At 39.8% G+C, this 22912-nt stretch overlaps 1 protein-coding gene and 1 long non-coding RNA gene across 2 annotated transcripts in view; one reads left to right on the plus strand and one right to left on the minus strand.

The window, feature by feature from the left end:
- ESYT3 (extended synaptotagmin 3) overlaps positions 1-1571 on the minus strand; it is a 90829-nt gene extending 89258 nt beyond the window's left edge. The window contains exon 1 of the mRNA XM_069063885.1: positions 1041-1571. Coding sequence (XP_068919986.1) covers positions 1041-1343 — 303 coding nt within the window. The 5' untranslated portion in view covers positions 1344-1571. The remainder of the gene's footprint in view (positions 1-1040) is intronic.
- Positions 1572-1659: 88 nt separating this feature from the next.
- LOC138142836 (uncharacterized) lies at positions 1660-22706 on the plus strand. Its single transcript, XR_011163548.1, has 3 exons — positions 1660-1802; positions 18603-18735; positions 22568-22706. It is a non-coding gene; the product is annotated as an uncharacterized lncRNA (long non-coding RNA).
- The last annotated feature ends 206 nt before the right edge of the window (positions 22707-22912 follow it).

Here is a 22912-nt window from a genome sequence, read left to right on the forward strand (position 1 = left end):
ACAAAATAAAACAAACAACAAGAATAATTTTGGCTGAAAATTGATATGGTTTTTACTTGAGTGTTGCCCACTACTAATTTTTTTCTTTTGTAATCCAGTGGCCTTCAATTCTTTAATTTTTTCCCCCCGTTTCTGCCTTATAAAGCCTGTAAGGCAGAGTAGAAAGAAAACTGAATTTGAAGTCAGAGTTAGTTTCAAATCCAAGCTCTTCCATTTACTACCTTGGGATCTTGGGCATGATCTTGGGCAAGTCATTTCCCTTCTCCTGGGTCTCGGTTTATTCATGCCTGAAATGAAGGTGTTGGATTAAAGGAGCTCTAAGATCTTTTCCAATTCTAAATCCAATATTATTCTTTGAACTAGAGGTGGGGAAAACAACACTGGGGCCAGCCTTCACAGTAGCAAGGAATGGGGAAGAAGCCCTAAGGTGTGAAAGAACTGAGATGAGATGTTTGCTCCCAGAGAGGGAGGAGCGGAGGAATGTCACCCAAAGATCGGGGAGCAACCTCTCCCTCCTCTCATCTCCCAGCACACCTTGCCTTTACAACAGGTACCTTGTGGAAACTTTCTGTTCTAGCTAGACGGAAAACTTGAGAACCCAGAGAGCCTGACACATCTTTGTATGCCTGGTGGATACATAATGAATGAATGCAAAGTATGTTCTGTAAAGGAGAAAGCTTTCCCTTCCAGCAAGCAAAGCAAAACCAAACTAAAGGCTGACTAAATTTACACTTCAGAACTAGTTAGATAAGAAAGGGAAGGAAACCAAAACAAGTGGAGGCTGCGGCAAGCCCCCTCCACTCTCCCTCCCTCTGAGTATTCTTCCCTATACCAGACTGTGCGTTCTTGGCCAGATCACAGTCCGTTTTCTGAGTCTCTGTTTCCTTCCTTGATTAAAATAAGGGAGAGAAGCTGGCTTCTCGAAGGTCCTTTGGACAGCTGGTTTCCAGCTCCGACACGCTTTGAAATCCCCTTTCCCTCTCCTTTCTCTCCTCGGGAACTCAGTGCATGCCCCTTCAGCTCCAGCCCCGTTCACTCACCCAGGCTGGCAGCTGCTGCTCTCGGAGCTCCTTGCCGATTAATTGCCGTTCATTATCCAAGAACTCGAAGGCAGCAGCAAGGCGCGAGTGCTTCCAGCGCCGGTTCTTGCGCCACCACATCCACAGGAAGGCTCCGAGGATCAGCCAGCAGAGGCTCAGTCCCAGGTAGCCGGCCAGGTAGACGGGAGCCAGGTAAAACAGCACTCGAGCCACGAAGCCGTACAGCTCGGGCAGCAGTTGACTGGGCAGCTGCGGCTCCTTGACTCCTGGTTCAGCCCTCGCTGGGCTCCCTTGCGTCTCCATCTCCCCAGCGACTAGTGTCCACAGCCCTCCGCCGGCCCGGGTCTCCTGCTCTTCCTACTGGCGCTCACCCGGGGGAAGGGACGCGCGCTCTGGTGCAGGGGTACATCTGCTCCTCCACAAGATGAGGACCAGGACTAAAGGAGGTCGCGGCCGAGCTCCCGCGGCTCCTCAGTCAGCCTTTTCACACAGCCACCGCCCACCTGTGGTCTCCGTGCGCTCTCAGTGGCAGACTGGAGAGCATCTAAAGCCACGAGGGCGTTCCCCTTCCTGGGCGCTGGGCACTCTCGCTGCTCACCGGGATCGCGTCTCCGCCCTATCAGAGCCGGCCCGGTAAAGAAGCGCCGGCTTACAGAATTGGGCTGTGGACCATCGAGGAGCAAGGGTTGGGTAGATCGCTGTTCAGACCACCTTACCTCAGGGAAGCAAGCAGACACACCTTCGGGCGAAAGAGGCCAGGTGGTAAGCAACAGGTTATGTCCTTTAACTGCCCAGGACTTATCTCTCCCAAATCACCACCAGTCTTACTGTTGGTTTCCAAAAGAGGGTAAAGAGATGTCTTCCACCCGTCCCTGGGACATCTTCTTCTGTCGAGGTAAATCATGCTTGAATAAATTACTTGGTAAAGGAAGTTCCTCACAGGAGCTCCTTCTGTGAATGAACGACAGTTCCTAAATTATACAACAACAAAAACAAACAAACAAACCCCAAGCCAACAACAACAAAAAACTTATTTACTTTCTTCTAGGGGGACAAATATACTCGCGGGCACAGGCGATCCAATTAATATAATCTATTCACACTTTCAAAAAACCTTGTTAAAGTGACATACATATAAGAGACAGGAGAATGTGGCGGATAGAGAATTGGAGTAAGGAAGCCTGGATTTGAATTCTGCCTCAGATACTATGTGGCCCTAAGCAAGTCACTTAACAGCTGTTTGCCTCAGTTTCCTTATGTGTCAAATGTGTCAGTTGTATTCAGTTGCCTAAATTTAATATCATGTAGTAACAAGGGCTGTTTAAAAAACAAAACCTAAGTTACCAAGGGGTTTTAATCAGACACCAAATAGCCCTTCACGTGTCAATGACCCCTAAATTGCTCTAATGTAGTTATCCTTAATTTTTAAAAAATAAATGTTCAATAAAGGGGGTGCCCAGTGAAACATTGATGATTACAAAGTATTCAAGCAATGCAAGCTTGTTAAGCTCTCTCAGTAAAATGCAAAGGCAATAGGGACAAGCTACAGGAAGATTGCTTATGCCTGCCTGACTGGATGGATAATTGACAGGTGACTAAGTGCTGACAGATTTAACATAATGCATGCGGAGGGGGCAGAGAATCATAATATAGTCATATATATTGTAATTATGATTCAGTAAAGGAAACTAGAAGCCATTGTAGATTATCTTATATTATTTTGGCAGACATTGACCCAGTGTACTATTATGGACAAAAAAAAGTTAAACTAGAATATTGCTACCTTATATTAATAAATCAAGATTCTGTGAGATTTCCTCAGTGTGAGTACTCTACCCATGCACATTACAACCATCCAAAGCTTACTAGATAAGTTTTTAGAAGTCTGTGTTTTATGTAATATATGTATGTATGTATATAACGTAAGATATGTTATATATATATACACATATATAATACAAGGTATGATCCTAAGTGATACAAGAGTGATCCTGTACTCTGTACTCTGAGTTGATTAGACTGTCTAGAGGCCACAATTGATACTGACAACTAGAGCATAACTAAAGAAGGGAAACCAGATTGTCTGGTTTGACGTCTCATCTCTATCAAGTTTTCTAATTTGTTGTTTGCTTTGACCTTTACTTCAATCAATCCATCATCTGATTGCAGACAGCTGATTCTGAAAAAAACAACCCTGCTAGCTACAACTATATCCATTCATGTCTGACCTGTTAAGATAATCAATTTCATTTTAAAATTATATACTTTGGTACTTGCTATTTCCAGCATCTTCCAACTCTTTGCTTAAAGAGAATTCATCATGTAAATGAGCGAGGCTTCTAACTATCCAGCAAGATTTTGCCCTCTTTCATTTCTTCATCCTCTACCAGTCTTCACTGTTCCATCCTATACCCATTTTCATGTTGAAATAATTGAATATTAGAATATATTAAAATATTAGAATGTATTTAATTTTTATTATCTTGTGAAGTAGGGAAATTCTGTGAACTTCATTATCTGCAATAGATGTTGGCACCCAAGATGAAATTATCTTCATAGGTAACTGCTTGCTTATACTCAATTCAACCACTACAAAAGGAGATGATCAAACCTGACATGAAATTATTTTATTCCCTTGTGGATGTATGATGAAATTAACTCATTGATCCCCCTGAGAACTGAGAAGATTGTTAGGCTGCTATGGTGGTGACCACAGGCTGTACCCTGTAGACACATCATATTTTTGATGTGGATACTGATAGTTCAATGGATAGATAGCTGGCCCTGAAGTCAAGAGAACCCGGGTTCAAGTCCCAATTCTGAGACCTGCTATCTATGTGATCATGGACAAGCCCCTTAACCTCTCAGAGTTCGAGGCGACTGAGACTGCAAAGTGCAGAGAAGGTGCCAACCTGAAGTGGTAGATGGAGTTCCTTGTATCAGTGAAGTCACAGATGTAAATTCCTATTCCCACCACAAATGCTGCTATTATCATATTGGCAATATGAGGTAAGAATAGGAAGGGAGAGAAACATGTGGAACTTCTATGCATCGTTTCAATTATTTCATTTGGAGAGGTAAAGAAGTTTGTGTGTGTGTGTGTGTGGGGGGAATTGTGGGGGAGAGGAGATGAGAGCCAAAGAATTGTTTCAGGCCCTTCTGAAAAGAGGCAGAATATCTTCCATCTTATCCTTACGTCAAGTACTACCCTACGGACAGAAGAAAACCTTAAGAGCCTGTCTGGGAAGATAACGCTCTTGATTACGTTCCACTTCACTTAGGCCACTATCTCCCTCTAGATTGTCCCCACACACACACACACACACACACCTTGGAAATTCAGTTTTCCATCTGTGAAATAGCCTTTAAAATGTTTAAGTTTAAAAAAAATATTTTAGTGTTTTTTTTTTTTACCAATTACACATAAATACATTTAAAATTTTTCTTTTACAATTTTGATTTCAAATTATCTTCTTCCCTTTTTCCTCCCTCATCATTGAGAAGGCAAACATTTTGCTGAAGGTTATACATGTGCAGTCATGTAAAACATTTCCATATTAGTCATGTTGTGAAAGAAGACACAGACAAAAAACCCCCAAGAAAAATAAAGCTAAAAGAACTCAGTATGTTTGGATGTGAATTCAGATTCTACTAGTTCTTTCTCTGGAAGTAGTTAGCATTTTTCATCATAGGTCCTTCAGAATTATCTTGGATCTTTGTATTGCTGGGAATAGCTAAGTCCTTCATGGCTGATCATTGTAAAATATTACTGTTACTGTGTACAATGTTCTCCTGGTTCTGCTCACTTCACTTTGCCGTTCATTTAAGTCTTTCTGTAAACAAACTGCTCATCATTTCTTATATAGCACAGTAGCATTCCATTACAGTCATATACCACAACTTGTTCAGCCATTCCCCAATAGATGGGCATCCCCTCAATTTCTAATTCTTTGCCACCACCAAAAGAGCTGCTCTAAATATTTTTGTACATATATGTCCCTTTCCTTTTTTTCCCTCTGATCTCTTTGATAGACAGACCTAGCAGGTGTATTGCTGGGCCAAAGGGAGTGCACAGTTTGATAGCCCTTTGGGTATAGTTCCAAACTGCTTTCCAGAACGGTTGGATCAGATCAATTCACAAATTCACTAACGCTGGATTAGTGTCCCAATTGAAATAATGTTCTAATTGATCTCCAAGACTCATCTCTCTTCTCCGATCTTTCTTCCAATCAAACTGTCAAAGTAATTTTCCTAAAATGTAGGACGATTTTGTCCTCCCTACTCCATAAACTTCAGTGGTTCTCAGTGGCCTCTAGTATCAAATATGAAGAAGTCCTTTGGCATTTAAAGCTCTTTACCATCTGGCCATTTGTAGTCTTCCTTACTTTATTTCCCTCCATAGATATAACAATTCAGCCTCACTAGTCTATTTGCTGCTCCTTAAATACTATTTTCCATCTCCTATGTCTTTGACTTTTTCCTGGCTGTCCTCCATGCCTGGAATGTTCTTCCCTCTCCCCTCAGCCTTCTAGTGACCTTGGCTTCCCTTAGGACTCAACTCAAATGCCATCTGCCAGAGGAGGCCTTTTTAGGTCCTCTCCCTCAAACCCCAGCTGCTAGAATACTTTCCTCTAAAATTATCCTCCATCTACTTTGTATTTATTATATATGACTGTATTTATTTATGTGTTGTCTCAATCTTTAAAATATAAGGTCTTTGAAGGCAGGGACTATTTTACCTTACTTTGTATACCCATTGCTTAGCATAATGTATGGCACATAATAAGGTTTTAATAAATGTTTGTTAATCAATTGAGATGTGTTTAGCTCTTAAAACATTTATCCCAGGCTTAAAGAGTTTGCAAATCCACAAGGAGATATGCTGGCCCTATGAATACTTATTCAGAAGTTGGATACCCCCCTCTCTGTGACTTCCTCTTTCACAATGAGCATGCTGCCCTCTGGTTAGTTTCAGAACTGGACTTATAGCACAATTCTGTAGCCTGCTGTCTTGGTGCCCCAGGTTCCAAATCTTTCCTGATTATCCAATGTTCCTGTCCTTTTAGGGCTGTGCTAGGTGACAGCTAGCCTATCAAGTCAACAGATTCCTGCAATATGCTGATGGCTAAGGACACTATTCCTTCCCCATGTTATACAAGACCCTTACAAATGTACTGGAATCCTGAATAGTTCATGTTGATGAATTATTCCAATAATTAATGTTGATAATTTTAGACACTGCAGAAGGCTGGTCAAGGAGATTTTTTTCCCCCAGGTAAATAACCCTTTTGGAGTTTCTCAAATCATGCCCCTTACTCAGTCCATGTTTCTGGTGTAAGAGTATCTCCTGCCTTCCCTCTAATGCTCCACACAAGAAGACCATGACATCAGGCAGGTGATGCCATGACATGCTGGTGAATTAGATTTAAGTGAGGGAGGGCTTCACAAAGTCACCAGCCTCACTTTCTCCTCTGGATCTATCTTGATCCAGTGGCCGGATAGATCAGGACGACTGGAGATGGCCTCAGATGTAGTGGGAGACCTTGGCCTTTTTAAGCTAAGGTCTTTAAAAGTCTCTGAGTTTGACTGAGGCAATGCCCATTCAATGATGAAGGTTAGGTAAGAAATGAGGCAGAGAATGGCCTCTTTTACCTAGTTAAAAAAAATCAGTCTGGAGGGGGGAAGACTCTCAGGGTTTCTGACCAAAACAGAAACAATTACTATTTACATTCACTCTGAGCCAATCAGGGCCCAAACAATGACCAAGTGAGTACTCTGGCAGAAAGATACCAGGTGAATGGCAAACTTCATTATCACTAACAATGAAGGCTGGGCCACATTAGTCATTGGGAAATCATGTGACTTCGAGTTTTGACTGCTCAAGTTCTGACTGAATGCTTCTGAGTGGTACCTGGGGTGTCAGTCAGACACAATAGGCAGGGAATGTGTGGGACAATGCCATGGAGTGCTGTCATTGTTGGCCACTTACAAAGCATTAGCTAGCAAGTCATTTTGCAAGCCCTAATTAATTTCTGCCACACTCCCTGGGGGAGGCCAGTGTTACTACACTACCATTCCTTTGGAAATACCATGGTCCCTCTCTAATGCTTACAGGAACAGATAGCACATCGCCTAAAACTCTTGGTACTCAGTTTCTCCATACACAAATGGAGCTACCTTTACTTTAATTCATAGGATCCCAGAGCAAGAGCTGGAAGGGGCCTCAGATCTATCTAGTCCAACCCCTAATTTTACATATGAGAAAATTGACTCTGGGGGAAGTTAAAAGGTGATTTACCCAAAGTCACAAAGGGATTAGGTATCAGGAGTGGGTTTTGAAACAGAGCCCTCAGTGTAATAGTAGAAGGATTGGCTCCAGGGTTTCTGCTCCCTGCGAGTAGCGGACATAAAGGGATTACATGGCATAATCTCTAGTTCCTTCCCTTTGGATGCCTGTCTCCTAGGAGCACAAACTGGGAAACAGCTCTCCTGAAGTTGTTTGAGTCTTACATTTTATAAGGTGTATTAATTATTCTGGGATAGTGAGGTGGTACAGTGATTGTATAGAATGCTTGGCCTGGAATCAGGAACTCATTTTCATGAGTTCAAATCTGGCCTCAGACACTTAATCCCATTTGCTTCAGTTTCCTCATATGCAAAATGAGCTGGAGAAGGAAATGGCAAAGGCCTCCAATATCTTTGCCAAGAAAACCCCAAATGGAGTCACAGATAGTTGGACAGACTGAAATGACTCAATAGCAACACTAATTATTCTATAATGGGGGTAATTAACCTTTTTGTGTTGGACAGTCAGATAAAACCTATGGACCATTTATTTTTTTTTAAATTTATTCATTTTATTTGTAATTTATGGAACATAAGAAGCATTTCCATAATATAGTATAATAGAAAAGATGATTGCACGTGAAACTACAAATCTGTTATGTACAACTTGCTATTCCTTTTAAATAGATAATGAAGTTAATCATGTAAATTTCTTTTTTTCCCCTTTTTTCACTTCCCTTCCCTGCCCCCTCCCCATGGCTGCCATTATACACAAATATGTATATATATATATATACATATATATATATATGTAAAATCATCCTATATGTATTTGTATTTATCAGTTATTTCTTTGGTGCCTTTCTTCATATGTCCTTTGTGGTTAATTTGGGTGTTTGCAATAGACTATTAAAAAAAATAATACTTTTAAGTGAATAACGTAAAATACATGGCATGACAAAGGAAATCAATTATATGAAAATACAGTCCATAGAGAGGAAGACTGATGCATGATCTAACAGTGGGTCTAATAACTACAGTAATTTCAAAGTGGTGATGAAAATAAATGATATTTTGAGATCTTTGACAATTGTAATATGATATGAAAATATTGTGCTTTTTATTAATGACAAAGTCACAGGTCCATGGCTAATATGAGTACCTATTATTGCTTGTATTCATAGTTGAAGGAAATGCTCACTTTTAATTAGAGGATGGTAAAAATAAAGGTATCATTTTTTCCCATTGAGGTTCCCAGCCACCCTGAAAACTGTCCATAGACCTCTTAGGGGTTTATGGACCCCAGATTAAGAACTCCTGTTCCATCATGCCCCCCCCCCAACCTTTTGCATAATTCACAGCATTTTTCCTGGTACAGGAAGAAAAACAATAGATGTGACTATAACCTTTCACTGAAGAATTAGAAAGATGGGTGTAGATCTTGGGAGTTAGGAGTCCTGAATTCAAGTCCTAGCTCTGCTATTACCTAGATGACCTTGGATAAGTCAGTTTCTTTGGACCTCCATTTTCTCCTCTATAATCGAGAGCTAGAAGACTTGATGTAACTTGTAAATTGATGATTCTAAGAATTTCTAGGAATAATCTCATTAGCAGAATCTTCTATCTACAGTCTAGAAACCTGGAACCTGTCCTGGATAAGGAGAGGACTACAAGCCTCTTCCCCTTTTCCACCTTCAGATTAGTCTCTACTCTATGCCTCCCTTTCAGAAATAATCTGTTCTCTCTTTCCAGATCCTTTAAGAGGATAAACAGCCTCTTTGGGGCATATGTTGAGCAAGTTTTAAGGGTCATTTCATGTTTTTCTTTGTTACATAGACTGTCATGACCAAAGAATCCATTGTCTCATTGCTAACCTGCTGGTGATGGTCCTCTCTGTACTTAATTAGGCTGGTCCTCAGACAGTAGGCACAGTTTGTCTCCAGGACTATTTTCAAAGCCTTTCCACCAAATGGGTAGAAACTGTTCTCTGCTGTCATGTGTCCGAACACCCAAGGTCCTCTTTATAACCTGATGAGGCATTTACAGATATGGAAGTAAAGAAGTATTAGAGACAAGGACAGAAGATGCTAAGATTCACACTATTTTTATATCATCTTAATTAGCTTCTGCTTCCCTAAATCAAAGGTCTTTGTCCCATGACCAATTAGATGTCATGCTCCTGGAGGAACTGGGCTGCATCAATGTTAATATTCTCACAAATACTGGGAACCGGTCCTCTCTCACTTTGAGCTGGAATGAAGCTGAGAAAACATAGCAAATGTAATGGGGGACCGGTGGTCATTAAGCCTGACCCTTATGAATATATGCGGAGTGTTCAGTTGATGTAATCCCCATAGGAAGTTTGGAGTATATATAACTATCCTGTAACCAGTTCTAGTCCAGTAACCATATGGTGAAGAACAGTCTCTTTGATCAGTTGTATAGCTGGAACTGAGGGTGCGTTCAAAAAGCCTTAGTTGTCCAGAACCTGCCTTTTTGTGGCTGACATTTTCTGACTGATAGTGTTCTGGTGAAGAGAAGGGAGACAGAGATATAGGCTTTGGCCTTCCTTGTGTAAGGCCAAAATAGAGCCTGGGAATATGGGCCTTGATGTTTGTTCTTTTGTTTTAAATAAGTGATTGAAGATGACCTTGTGAACATCAAAAGATTAGTGGGGGAAGTGAACTACCAGGAAATTTGGGAGTAAAATCCATGCTGGGGTCCAGAGGCAGGCTCTGAGCAGTGATGGAAAATCTGACTCTCTGAGGTCGTTGTGACAAGGGCTCATCTGACATTCATACCACACTTGGACATTGGATATCTTGATGGGACCGATACTGTGTAAAAATTGCATTAAATTTGAGCTAACTCTCCCCAAGGACTGAGGGATTAGTATACTTCCAAAGTGGTGGTAGGTGGGAAATGTTTGTACTCCTATTGGCTGTATTGTTGAAGTAAAAACCCTTTTCTAAAAACGTGGATCAGTTTTAATTAGTTAAACAGAGCTGGTGTGTTAGTCACTTGAATTAGCAGTGTGGTGTGGGGGGAGGGTTACTATACTGGAATTAAGGCTTGAGTTGTTAGTTTTAGAGATGAAATTCTAATCCTTCAAGGGTAGACCTACACAACTTGGCAATATGTAGGGGCCCGAATTAAAACAGGCTAAATTTCTTTAGACCACAGATGCGTTTTTAGCCAGAATAATTGCTACATAAGGGGTCTTCAGCTACATGGAAGGATGACACTTCTGCACTCCTTGGAGACATGGTATTGGTTTTATCTTGTACCTAAAATAAAGGCACAAGGCATCTTACAGTACCATAATTAACAGACAAAAAGACCTCCAGAAAGATATTGTAATTACCATTTGTGTGCCACAATCTGTCACAGAAAATAAAAAGATAATGAAATTCTATGGGGAACTTGACAAAATCCTGCAAACCAAATCAATATGTAGTTAAATAGTTAAATAAATGTAAGGGAGGGTGCAGGGTAAAAAAAATGGTGGAAAATAGAATATGGGATTAGGGGATGAAATAGGTCAAAGATTTGGATGTATGCTTCTAGAAGTCTCACGCACAGGTTTCTTAAAAAAAAAAAAAAAAGGAAAAGCCAAAACAATATCTCATATACAAAAATTTTTTAAAAAGAAGAAAGCAAAGAAATTGACTGTGTCTTAATTGATAGGAAAGGACTGGTGACTACTATGAGAGTGATTTTCAAATCAGTTGTTCTGTGCATTCACACTAACGAGTTAAAGGCCAGAGACCAGTATGAAAACAAAACGCTTTGCGCAACAATAACTTAGACTTACTCCATGTCATTGACAACCTCCAACCTGGCCTACTTCATCTAGCTGGTGATGCTGAAAAATGGGAACTGGATAAAAGGAAGGATATATAGTCACTTTTTTTTTAAAGCAGTATAACAGATGTAAATAGGTGCGATGATTAATAGGCCAGGGAAGGCTCACAGAAGAGTCTTCATGGAGGAAGCCAAAAAGTCAGGAACCAGTTTACTCAACACAACCTTAATGTCTACTTTAAGTATAGAGACATGGCAGCTGGGGTCAACAATTTATTTAGAGTACAAACTACTTCATAAAACATTACAGAGTAAGGATATTAGGAAAGTATAAGCAATAGCAAAAATTAATGGAGAAGACAGAGGCTTGTGTGAAACCAAGGAGTTAAACAGAGCAAAATATACACATATTGGAGATGATAATTTTTAAAGCACTTAGGGATACATTTATTTATTTTTTTGTTTGTTTATTTCTTTATTTTTTGGAGGGGAGAAGGCAGGGCAATTGGGGTTAAGTGACTTGCCCAAGGTCACATGGCTAGTAAGTGTTCCATGTCTAAAGTTAAATTTGAACTCAGGACCTCCTGACTCCAGGGCTGGCGCTCTATTCACTGCGCCACCTAGCCACCCCCTGGATACATTTTTAAAAGTAGCTCAAAGTGGGGAAAGATACCAAAGAACTGGAAAAAGTGATGGTTGGCATTATTAGAGAGCATTTATACTTGAAGAGATAGTGGAGGATAGAAGGGCCTGGTGTGCTTTTGTCCCTGGGGTCACAAAGAGTTGGACATGACTGAACAACAACAAAAGGTTTACAAAGTGCTTTACAAATATTATTTCATTTGATCTTCACAATAACTTTGAGAGGTAGGTGCTATTATTATCCCCAGTTTTACTGATGAGGAGACTGAGGCAGAGATTTAATTCATTGATCAGGTTCATATATCTAGTAAGTATCTGGGGCCTGATTTCAACTCTGACCTTCCTGCCTACAGGTCAAATGCCTAGATGTCCTTTGTTATTTATTAACAACAAACAAAAAAAGGTGACCAAGAGAAGCTCATTAATTACTGATCATATACTCCTTTCTTATTTTTATAAAATTCATTTTTTTCTCTTTAAATATTTATTTAATTTTGTTACATTTGAGTTATAAACCATTTCCTTTCCTCCCTCCCAACCCCACACTAGAGAAGGTCAACATTTGATACAGGTTCATATGTGAAACTATACAATACATAGTTCTATATATCAGTTTTTTTCTGAAAGTGGATAGCATCTTTCTTTGTAGGTCCTTTGTAGTTGATAATGAATATTCATTTGACTCAGAATAGCTTAATCATTCACATTTACTCTTCAAACAATGTTGTTGTTATTTTTCTACCCATTTTACTCTTCATTATTCCATGCAAATATTTCCATAAAATTCTTAAGAGAATGACCTACACAGAATTGCCAAGTGTATCCTTGATAAAAAATATGAGAAGGGAAGAGGCAGGATTTAAAAAATTATTTTTGGCTTGAGACCACACATTATTTATTTATTTATTTTATTATGAACTTAAGAAATAAAATAAGCATTTCCATAACAAAATGGAGTAGAAAAACCAGAGGATTATATCTGAAATATGTTCTTTTTCTGGATGCAAACAGCATCTTCCTTCATAGAATCTTTGTGGTTAATTTGGCTATTTATAATAGTCAGATGACTTGGTTTCTCAAAGTTGTTCTTAAAATAATACTACTTTTACTTTCTATCCTTCCTGTTCATATGTGAAAATTCTACAAAATCTCTTGGTAGAGTCTACAAAGGAGTGATTTTACTTAATGATCCTCTTGTTATCATCATCCATACCAAGATAAGGTCCTTAGACTTTGACTGGACCCATCTGAATATGATAGGGTCAGAAAAAAGGGCTGAGGTTGGCAGAGACAATGGACATGCTCCTGATTTCATATAGTGTGGGTGAGAACTTTTATACCAGGGAAACAAACCTGAGGGTGATGGTTGGAATAGAGAGAAATCTGAAGCAAGGATACTGCTGAAACTTCAAGGTGTGGAACTGGGGAAGCTTCTTGCTGGTCTTAGCAAAAGGGTTCTCCTTGAAAGAGCCTAGCAATAGGGGCGGCCAGGTAGCACAGCGAGTAAGAGCACTGGCTCCAGTGTTGGGATGATCTGGGGATCGAATCCAGGCTCAGACACTTAGCACCCACCCAGAAACACCTGGCAGTGTAACCTTGAGCAAGTTACTTAACCCCAATTGCTTAGGGGCAGCCAGGTGGCTCAGCGAGTAAGAGCACCTGGGCCAGTGTCGGGATGACCTGGGGATCAAATCCGGGCTCAGATACTTAGCACCACACCTAGAAATAACTGGCCGCATAACCTTGAGCAAGTTACTTAACCCCAATTACTTAAAAAAAAAAAAAAGAAAGAGCTTAGCAGTTCTATTGCCAAGAATTTCAGGAGCACCAAACCTGGGAGGCAGTGGAAATTATGGCCAGTGGGTCAAACAAGTGGTACAACATGCCTAGGGAGCAACAGACATGATTCTTGCACCAGGTTCTATTGAAGTTTAAAGCCCCTCAGGAAATCTATTTCATATATGTACAGCTCCAATTGTTAAAAATATTTTTCCTTATATTGAGATGATATCTACTTTTCTTTAACTTTACTCATTGGTCCTTGTTTTTTCTCTGAGGCTACAGGAAATAAGTTTATAGTCCCATCTTTGTTGTTGAGTCATTTCAGGCATGTCTGACTCTTTGTGACCCCCTTTTGGGCTTTGATTGGCAAAGATCCTGTAATGGTTTGCCATTTCCTTCTCTAGCTCATTTTACAGATAAGGAAACTGAGGCAAACAGGGTTAAGTGACTTGCCTGGGGTCACACAGCTAATAAGAATCTGAGGCTGGATTTGAACTCAGAAAGATGAGTCTTCCCGATTTCAAGCCCAATGCTTTAATCACTGCTCCACTTACCTGCCCCCCAAGCCTCTTCAGTAGCTGTCAAATATTTGAAAATATTCAATCTCATCAAGCCTTTTTTTCTCTCTAGTTTAGACATCTTCAGTTTCCTCAACTACATGTCCCAAAATATAGCTTCCAGAGTCTTCCTTTTCCTGGTTGTCCTCTTTTGGACAAACTCCAGTTCATCAGAATTGCCCTTAAAATGTGTATCCCGGAACTGAGCAAAGTGCTTTAGACATAGTATGTGAATGCAGTGGGACGTTGGAAGCATCAGTGCCTTTGGTAAACACTTTTGATGAACTTTAATTGTGTCTTTGGTGGTAGTCTAGTATTTATATCTACCTTAGTCTAAACATTAAGTTGCCTGAAATTGTATGAATTTTTTGGGTCTTTTTGCATAAATGTGCTTTACCATCCATTCACTTTGAGTCTATAGTCAAAGAAACCCAGTCTCTTTCTAATTTAGGTCACGTCTATCATATTCTTATGTGTTTTTTTAACTTAAAATGAGACTTTATATTTATTTCTATTCAACATTTAAAATTTCAACCCATCATTCTCCCAGAGGTTCCCAAAGTAGGCAATACCGCCCTCTGGGGGGCACTGGGATGATGGGGAGGTGAGAATGTGAGTTAGTAGCCTTGGGTGCAATTGAGGGTCATTGAATTAAAATCAGGGGGCAGTGGAAGCATAAAAAAAGAAGATAAGATAAGAAAATTTTGAAAATATGTTCATACATGTTTCATCCATTGTGTAACAGAGTTAAAGTCATAGTAATTACATTATTTTCCAAATAAATACACAAAATGCAAGTTATAACCAATCAGTGGTCAAGTCTACCAAGGGGTCTTAATAGCAAGTGTTGTCAGGTGAGCATGTTGGTCATTATCCAGAATGCATCAGCAAGAAAATGTGCATGTAATGACTGATTTACAATACTATACAGTTACATGATATTATATCATCAAAATTTCAATGCAGGAAAACTCCCCACAAATTTGCAGCAAATTATTTAATTTAGGATGTCATTTTAAAAAATTATATTTTTTGAAATGATGCAAATTTAAAAAAAATTAAAGGGTTAAAAAAGTAGATTTCTAGGGGGCACTGAATGATTTTTTTTGAAAAGGGGGTAGTAGACCAAATAAGTTTGGGAACCTCTGTTCTAAGCTGTTCATCTCTTTGACTCTTGATTCTTTAACAGCCCTCTTCAGTTTATGAATCTTTCCTCCTAAAACTATGGCTCATGAGCTCCTTTCTTTAATAGTTAGCCAGTGAGGGGCAGCTAGGTGGTGCAGTGAGTAAGAGCCCTGGCCCCGGAGTCGGGAGACCTGGAATCGGCTCCGGCCTCAGATACTTAACACCCGCTCCCCCTCCCCCCCACACACAAAAACTGGCCATGTAACCTTAAGCAAGTTACTTAACCCCAATTGCTTAAAATATAGGGGCGGCCAGGTGGCGCAGTGAGTAAGAGCACACCAGCCCCAGAGTTGGGATGACTTGGGATCGAATCCGGGCTCTGATACTTAGCACCACACCCAGAAATAACTGGCCGTGTAACCTTGAGCAAGTTACTTAACCCAGATTGTTTAAAAAAAATAGTCAGCCAGTGGATACAATTAGCTCATAGCAAAGGCATTTACTCAGATGATGTCTAAAGGAGGATATCTCTAGGTCTGTACACATTATCTGAGTTTGAGCAAGTCTTGTGATGCAGATAGAGTTTCAAGTAGTTGTAAAAATAAGTTTGTAGTCTTCTTTTTTGATTTTGCTTTGATTTTGCTATACCCAACCACTAACCAAAAACAATATTTCACTCCAATGTGGGGGTCCAGGTCCTACTTTAATAAGAGTTATTGGAATCATGAGTTGGTTTCTCATGACCCCAATCAAGGAGTGGAATGAGAGGTCATGGAAAGGCACATACACATTACCTGGTTTGAGCAGGTAGAATTTCAATGGAGAGGTATATAGGTTGTGGAGCTGATAGGATTAAAACTACATGGAAATTAGTGGTTGCTGTTGGACAGTATCCTCTGCCATTTATGTAGCCAAACCAAAAATATTTCTTTGTTTTGTGAATAACTGAAGACTTTGCACTGGTAATATGGTCACTGGCATCCCTATTAGCTTACGGAAAGCACCTACCAAAGCAGTTTCTGCCTTCTCACAACTATTAGATTCTCTGCTCCATGCAGACCACATCTGCCACCACTCAAGCATTGTCTCCAAGGAGAACAAGTGAGACAAGGGAAGGTCTTGATGCTAAACGGAACAGAGAACTAGAACCAGAATTCCATGTTGATACATGCAACCTTGCCATGCTTTTAATAACTGCAGCCTTACAAGATAAATAAACCTTTGGTTACTTCTCATTAGTTCCTTGCCAATGTTGGATTCAATGTGCTAAGCATATCTTTTTTTCTTTTTTTTTGGAGGGAAATTGGGGTTAAGTGACTTGCCCAAGGTCACACGGCTAGTTTTTGTGTTAAGTGTCTGAGGCTGGATCTGAACCCAGGTCTTCCTGACTCCAGGGCTGATGCTCTATTCACTGTGCCACCTAGCCGCCCCCTAAGCATATCTTTTTGAAAGTCATTGATTTAAAAAGTGTTGAACAGGGCAAGACTAAAGACGTAGCCCTGTAGCCATTAGAAATTTTTGTCTAGGATTAGCTCCAATGTCATTCCAACATTGTGAGGGTTGTTGACCTAGACTGACCCCTTGAAACTTTAAGATTTTATCTATCTTTGAAAGAACCCAGAGAAAAACAAAATTCAAACAACAATTTTTCAGTAACAAGTGATCTCTTTTCTTAAAATTGCAAAGAGAAGCAAAATAAATTTATATTAAACTGGGAACTTTTTTTTTACTGACCAATTTGTTTTAATATGAAGACATTGCCTCTGCATTTATGTGAATTACAAACCAAATAGAAAACTTATGTGAAATAAGGCATCTAGCACTATATGGAGTCTTGCTTCCACAGTTATTGCCATATGAGGAATTTGCTAAGGAATGCAATGTTTGGCAGATAAGCACACCCTGATGGTCAGGACCTCCTAGCTCAAGGACATGAGAGAGAGGGCAGCATGGCTCAGATTCAAAGAGTTCATAACCTGGTCCCTGAGACCTAACTACTGCACATGCCTAATAACCTTCATGCATATTAACTTACATACCCATGCAGAGATTATCCCTCCATTTTCTGAACATGTGAAATATGTTGGCCCATGTTAGGGAGAAGCGAACAGGTTAAGGAGTAATTTGTAGAGTGGGTAGGTCAAAAAGATTGTAACCCAGAAGAACTAGGATCAATTCCAGTTCTGAAGGGAGGGACCAGGCAGGACTAACACATAAAAGGCTCAGTTTACTTTCTGTTTGGCATCTATGGGAATCTACGGGGTACCATGTAGAGTGTAAATAAATGCTTCCTTCACTTACTTCAGTTCAAGTTTCATTTCTTGAGGGAGTGACTGAACTCCATTTCTTATACTTAGGACTTAATTTTGGAAATATATTTTCCAAATAAATTTTCCAAACTTTTGTTGCAAAATAAAAAATATTTATGAGTTTGTGGTCCAGGAATAAATACCAGCATTCCAATAAGTATGTCATCACATCATGGCAAGTCCAAATATATCACATGACCTCTGACTTTTCTTGCATCTTGTCTGCTTCAAGTCCCTCTGTGTTCTGCTGTATGTAAAAGAAATTAGTCTCTGTTTATAAATACTTGAAACTTTCTTTTGTTCCTCAAAATGAATTATGTTAGTCTATCAAGTTCTGTAAAATGTCCCTTTGATGATTTAACTGGAATAACATTAAAATTGTAAAGTAACTTTGGTAATATTGTCATTTTTATTATGTTGGCCTGGCCTGACCATGAGCACTGAATATTCCTTCAGATATTTCCTTACAATATAGTTTTTAATCATATCTATACAATTTTTTGTGCATACATACACTCACACATACATATATGTGTTTATATTTTGTAGTTATTATTTTTTTTTAAAGCAATCCGGGTTAAGTAACTAGCTCAAGGTTACATGGCCAGTTGTTTCTGGGTGTGGTGCTAAGTATCTGAGCCCGGATTTGATCCCCAGGTCATCCCAACACTGGAGCCGGTGCTCTTACTCACTGTGCTACCTGGCCGCCCCATTTCGTAGTTATTTTGAGTAGCATTTCCCTTTCTACTATGGCCTCCTGTTTGTTTTTATTATTATTATTATTATTATATGGAAATGGTATTGATTTTTGTGGGTTTATTTTGTACCCTGCAAGCTTGCTGACACTATCAATTTTTTCAATTGTCATCTTTGTTGAATCTCTAGGATTTTCCAAGTAGGCCATCATGTTGTCAGCAAATGGGGATAGTTTTATCTCTACTTCACTTATCTTTATACCTTTAAGTTTTCTGTCTTTGTAATAATCATTTTGTCTGGTCTTTAGTTTTTTGTATCACCAAATTTCTCTCAGTAGCCCTCCTCTTCCTCTTCTTCTGCAGGTGGGTGGATGGAATTGAGATCTGCTACTTGTTGCCACAGTTTGGTGGGGGGAGGATAGGAGTTGTATGTGTTGAAGGAGACTGAAGCAATAGCCACAAGAGAATTCCTGAATAGATGCTACGGCATAAGCAGGTGGGTGAAATTGTGAGACTGGAAGACTGTGGGGACTGATGGGGGAGGCGCTGAGTGAGCTCCTTAGGGGTTAGCATTCTCTGCTGTAAATTCGTAAGACTGGGCAGCAGCTAGGTAGTGCAGTGAATAGAGCACCAGCCCTGGAGTCAGGAGGACCTGAGTTCAAATCTGGACTCAGACATTTAATACTTACTAGCTGTGCGACCTTGGGCAAATCACTTAACCCCAATTGCCCTGCCTTCCTCCCTCCAAAAAAATAATAATTCATAAGACTGTTACCTTGTCAGGCTTCTGGGTGGTTTGGCTTCTGGAGATACCTGTAATTGGTCTACTTCTGGTGCATTATTCTCATCCTGCTCAGTTCTGTCTCTGGGCTTTTGCTCATGTAAATGTACAGGTTGACTTTCCCCCATGTCACTAAAGAACTCCGCATCCAACTCCATTCATTGACATTTCCCCCTTCAAAACCCAACTCATTTGTCACCTCTTCTATTAAAGCTTCCCTACAATACTGGGAGCAGTTAAGCTTGGTACTCAATTTAAACTTTGTTCCTAAAAAAGTGTTCTCCTGTGACATGGCAAGACTTTTCTGCCCTGGTGTATTTTGTTTCTAGTTTGCTTAATTGCTTCCAGTATTGGAGGGAAGCTTTAATAGAGGACAGATGAGTTGGGTGCTGAAGAAAGGGATGTCAATGAATGGAGATGGATGGGGAGTTATTTAGTGACAAAGGGTAGTATAAGAACATTGAGTTGAAGTTTCCTGTTTCCTCTCTGGTTCTCCATTCAGAAAGGGATGGGAGGAGCCATTTTTAAAACCACAGCCTCCTCTTTCCACCTCTTGCTCTGAGAACTGTAATCAAACCCAAACGAATATTCCCTGGAAAGCTGTGTCAGTGAGCTGCCTTATCGCTCCTTTCACTGACTTTGTGAGCTTCCAGACCATAACTAGTTTTCCTGACCACCACTCTTCCATATGTTATCTCCCCCATTAGAATCTAAGTTTCTTGAGACAATGACAGTCTCCCTTTTGTATTTCAGTGTACTAGAGTACTCCTCATGGAGCTGAACATGTGCTCTGGAACCTTCTAACTAGATGTGCTGTAGCCCCTTGCTAAAGTACATGTGTGACCCAATGGCTTCTAGTTTGTCCCTTGGTCTCTGTTGCCAGGAAGTTGTTTTGAAGGGGAGTGGCGACCAAGCCAGGAAGAGATGCAAACTTAGTCTGCTACAAGAAGAACTAAAAAGAAACAAGTCTGTCTTTGTCTCTCTCTCTTCCCCCTCGCTCCCTTTTTCCCTCCCTCTCTCTTTTCTTCCCTCCTCCTCTTCCACTTCCTTTCTCCTCTCTCTGCTCATCCCATACCTCTCTCTCTCTTGGACTTCCCTTCACCTAGTAGCAAAGAGAACATTTGCCTACTTGGATTAGACCTCCAGTCTGTCTCTTTCTCCACCCTTTACTTCCACCCTCCCACCCCCACCCCCCAAATACAAGTCTGAGATCAGCATTCAGGAATCCTAAGAGATAAAAAGTTCAAGTATGTCTACTTTGTGAATTTGAAACTGGTCAGTGCTGGATGCCCAGCAGGAGGTGCTTCCTGAAACTACTCTAATTTTCAGAGTAGTTGAGGAAGGAATTATTTTGAATCTGAAAGGACTAAGGAACCATGCCTACCTGGTTAAAGAATTAAACCTTGTGAATGACTAATACTGTAAAGCTCTGAGATCAATGTGTTTGTTTGGCAGCCTTGAAAAGTTATAGGAATGTATAATAGGTGTAATAAAGGTATCATTTATGTTTAAAATATTTGGAAATAAGCACTTATGAGTATTTAGTATTTAAAGCATTTATTTTTTGGTGGAAGGAATAAATAACACATATAGCTGATATGAGTTATATATATGCAGTTACAAAATATACCCGAGGCATATATTTTGCCTATTGAGTACTTTTTCTAGAAGAGAAGAATCTGTTAATCCCTTTTGAAAGGAATCTAGTTAGACACAAGTTTTTTTTTTTTATGGAGCTATTTTTCTGAAGTTTACTCCAGGGCAGGGTTATGGTGACCCAAGACATTTATGGGATGTTTGGAAAGGACTAACATTTCTGGTGTGAGGGCTTGCTGAGCCCTTTCCAGGGCTGTTCACCAGGCACTCACTGTCTTGGCAGACAGGCTAACCCAGGTTGAGGGCAACCGATGGACCTCAAACCTGTTAGTGAGTTAGGGGGATGTCTATCCCAAACATGTGAAGATTTCTCCTGATGAAATGGTTGGATGGGACCAACTTGTTCCAGTGGCCATGAAGGTGGTTAAAGGAGGCTCTGTGGAGCACTTAGAGCTTGGTTAGACATCAAAGACACCAAGGTCATCCCCTGCTCTAGGCCATCGCCCATCTTAACTTTGGTCTTGCAACTGGACTTTGATGACTCTGGAAGAGTGAAGCCAATGACTTTGTACGATTCTGCCTCAAGTCCAATTCATAAGCAAATTAAGACTCCCCACGAAGTCATTGATCCTCTTTGAAAACAAAGGATTAACAAAAACAATGAGTCAAAGAGTTTGAGAGATGCCTGATTCCTTCACTTGGGGTCAGACTGCCCCTCAGGATGAATCTCTGTTCTGTTAGTCCTGAGCTGGAGCTCTCTTATGAGAGGCAGGTGCACCCGGGGCCACATGTAACAGAATGAATGACATAAGAAAGAGTCCCAAATAGTCTCCTCTTACATCTTCACTACCCAAATAGCCGAGGGCTTGGAAATCTATTTTTTCATTAAGAAAAGAAGTACCCATGAGAAATTTCAATCTATGGCCTCAGAATGTCTAGCTATTCCCCTGCTTTTTATGTGGTTTACTTCCCTTTTTGTTTGCATTTGTAATATAATTGAAATCGATTAGAAGGAGTAATTGCTGGATTGCATTTGAGATCAGCACTTGTTTCCTTTTATATTATTAGGCTGGATAGAAAATGAAAGGGTCATACAGAGTCTGGGACAAATCTTTGTATACTCTAATCCCATCATCACAAAGATAACATTTTTAATGGTGGATAACCTCAATGGAACTGTAGGCTTTGAAAGGGAAAAGAAATCACAAAAGGAAAAACTTCAGCTTGGGTATGAATGTTGGAATGGATTTTCTTCAGTGAAGGCATAAGAATTTATGGCCTTTCTGTCTTTTTATATAATGTGATGGAAGCCATCTTCTCATGAGCATACTGGAGACAGCTCAACCAGGTGGGGAGATCCAGTAGTTAAATTTTAAATGTGTGTATTTACACAGGGGAATAAGCAAGCTCCAAATCAGGGCTTGCTATTTATTAGGTTTTTTATTGTCTAGACTTAGGAAAGTGAATGAATAATGTTAGTAATGCTGATTATTAATGCATCTAGAGAAGGATAGATAAATAGTATATATAGAATGGTTTTACACACACATATCATATATAAATACACATATTTATGTCTAATGGTAGCCATTTCTAGAGGGGAAAGAAAAAAAGTAAAAAAAAAGTTACCTGATAACTTTATTACAATTTAAAAGGAATACATAAAAACTATACATAGTAGACTTTCAGTTTTGTGTGCAATCATAATTTTCTTCTATTCCATTCTTGTTTTATTTCTTAAGGTCAGAATAAAATAAAAAAACATGCAGATTAAACTTTAAAGCATGTCATTTATACTTTTTTTTTTTTTTCCGGGAGAGCTTGGTCTTTAAACATTGACCAACTCACCCTTTTGGACAAGTCACTTAACTTCTCTTTCTTATCTGTAAAATAAAAGAGCTGTATGAGAAGACCTTTAAGATCCCTTCTGATTTTAAATCTGTGATCCTAGGGAATCCTTTATATTAAGCAAGCTGCTTTTTGTAACAAAGAGGAAAAAAGCAATTCAGCAAAATTAACTCACCCATCTACCCAAGCTGGCAGTATATGCATCGTTCAATGCCCGTAGTACCCAAACTCTGCCAAGAAAGGAGGTAAGTCCATTCTATTCTTTGTGGGAAAAGCTTGATCATCCTTCCTACAGAGCTTTCAGGTATTGTTTTGTTTTGTTTCCCCATTTTTTCCATTTATCTTGTTAATAATCATCTATGTTCTTTTCCTTGGTTTCATTACTTCCCTCTGAATTTGATGACATCTTGGCGCCATCTAGTGGGTAAAAGGAACCTTGAGCTCTCCA

The sequence above is a fragment of the Petaurus breviceps genome, unplaced genomic scaffold, assembly GCF_028583685.1.
Source record: "Petaurus breviceps papuanus isolate PSGF00001 unplaced genomic scaffold, PetGlider_PUasm1.0 90604, whole genome shotgun sequence".
Lineage (NCBI taxonomy): Eukaryota > Metazoa > Chordata > Mammalia > Diprotodontia > Petauridae > Petaurus > Petaurus breviceps.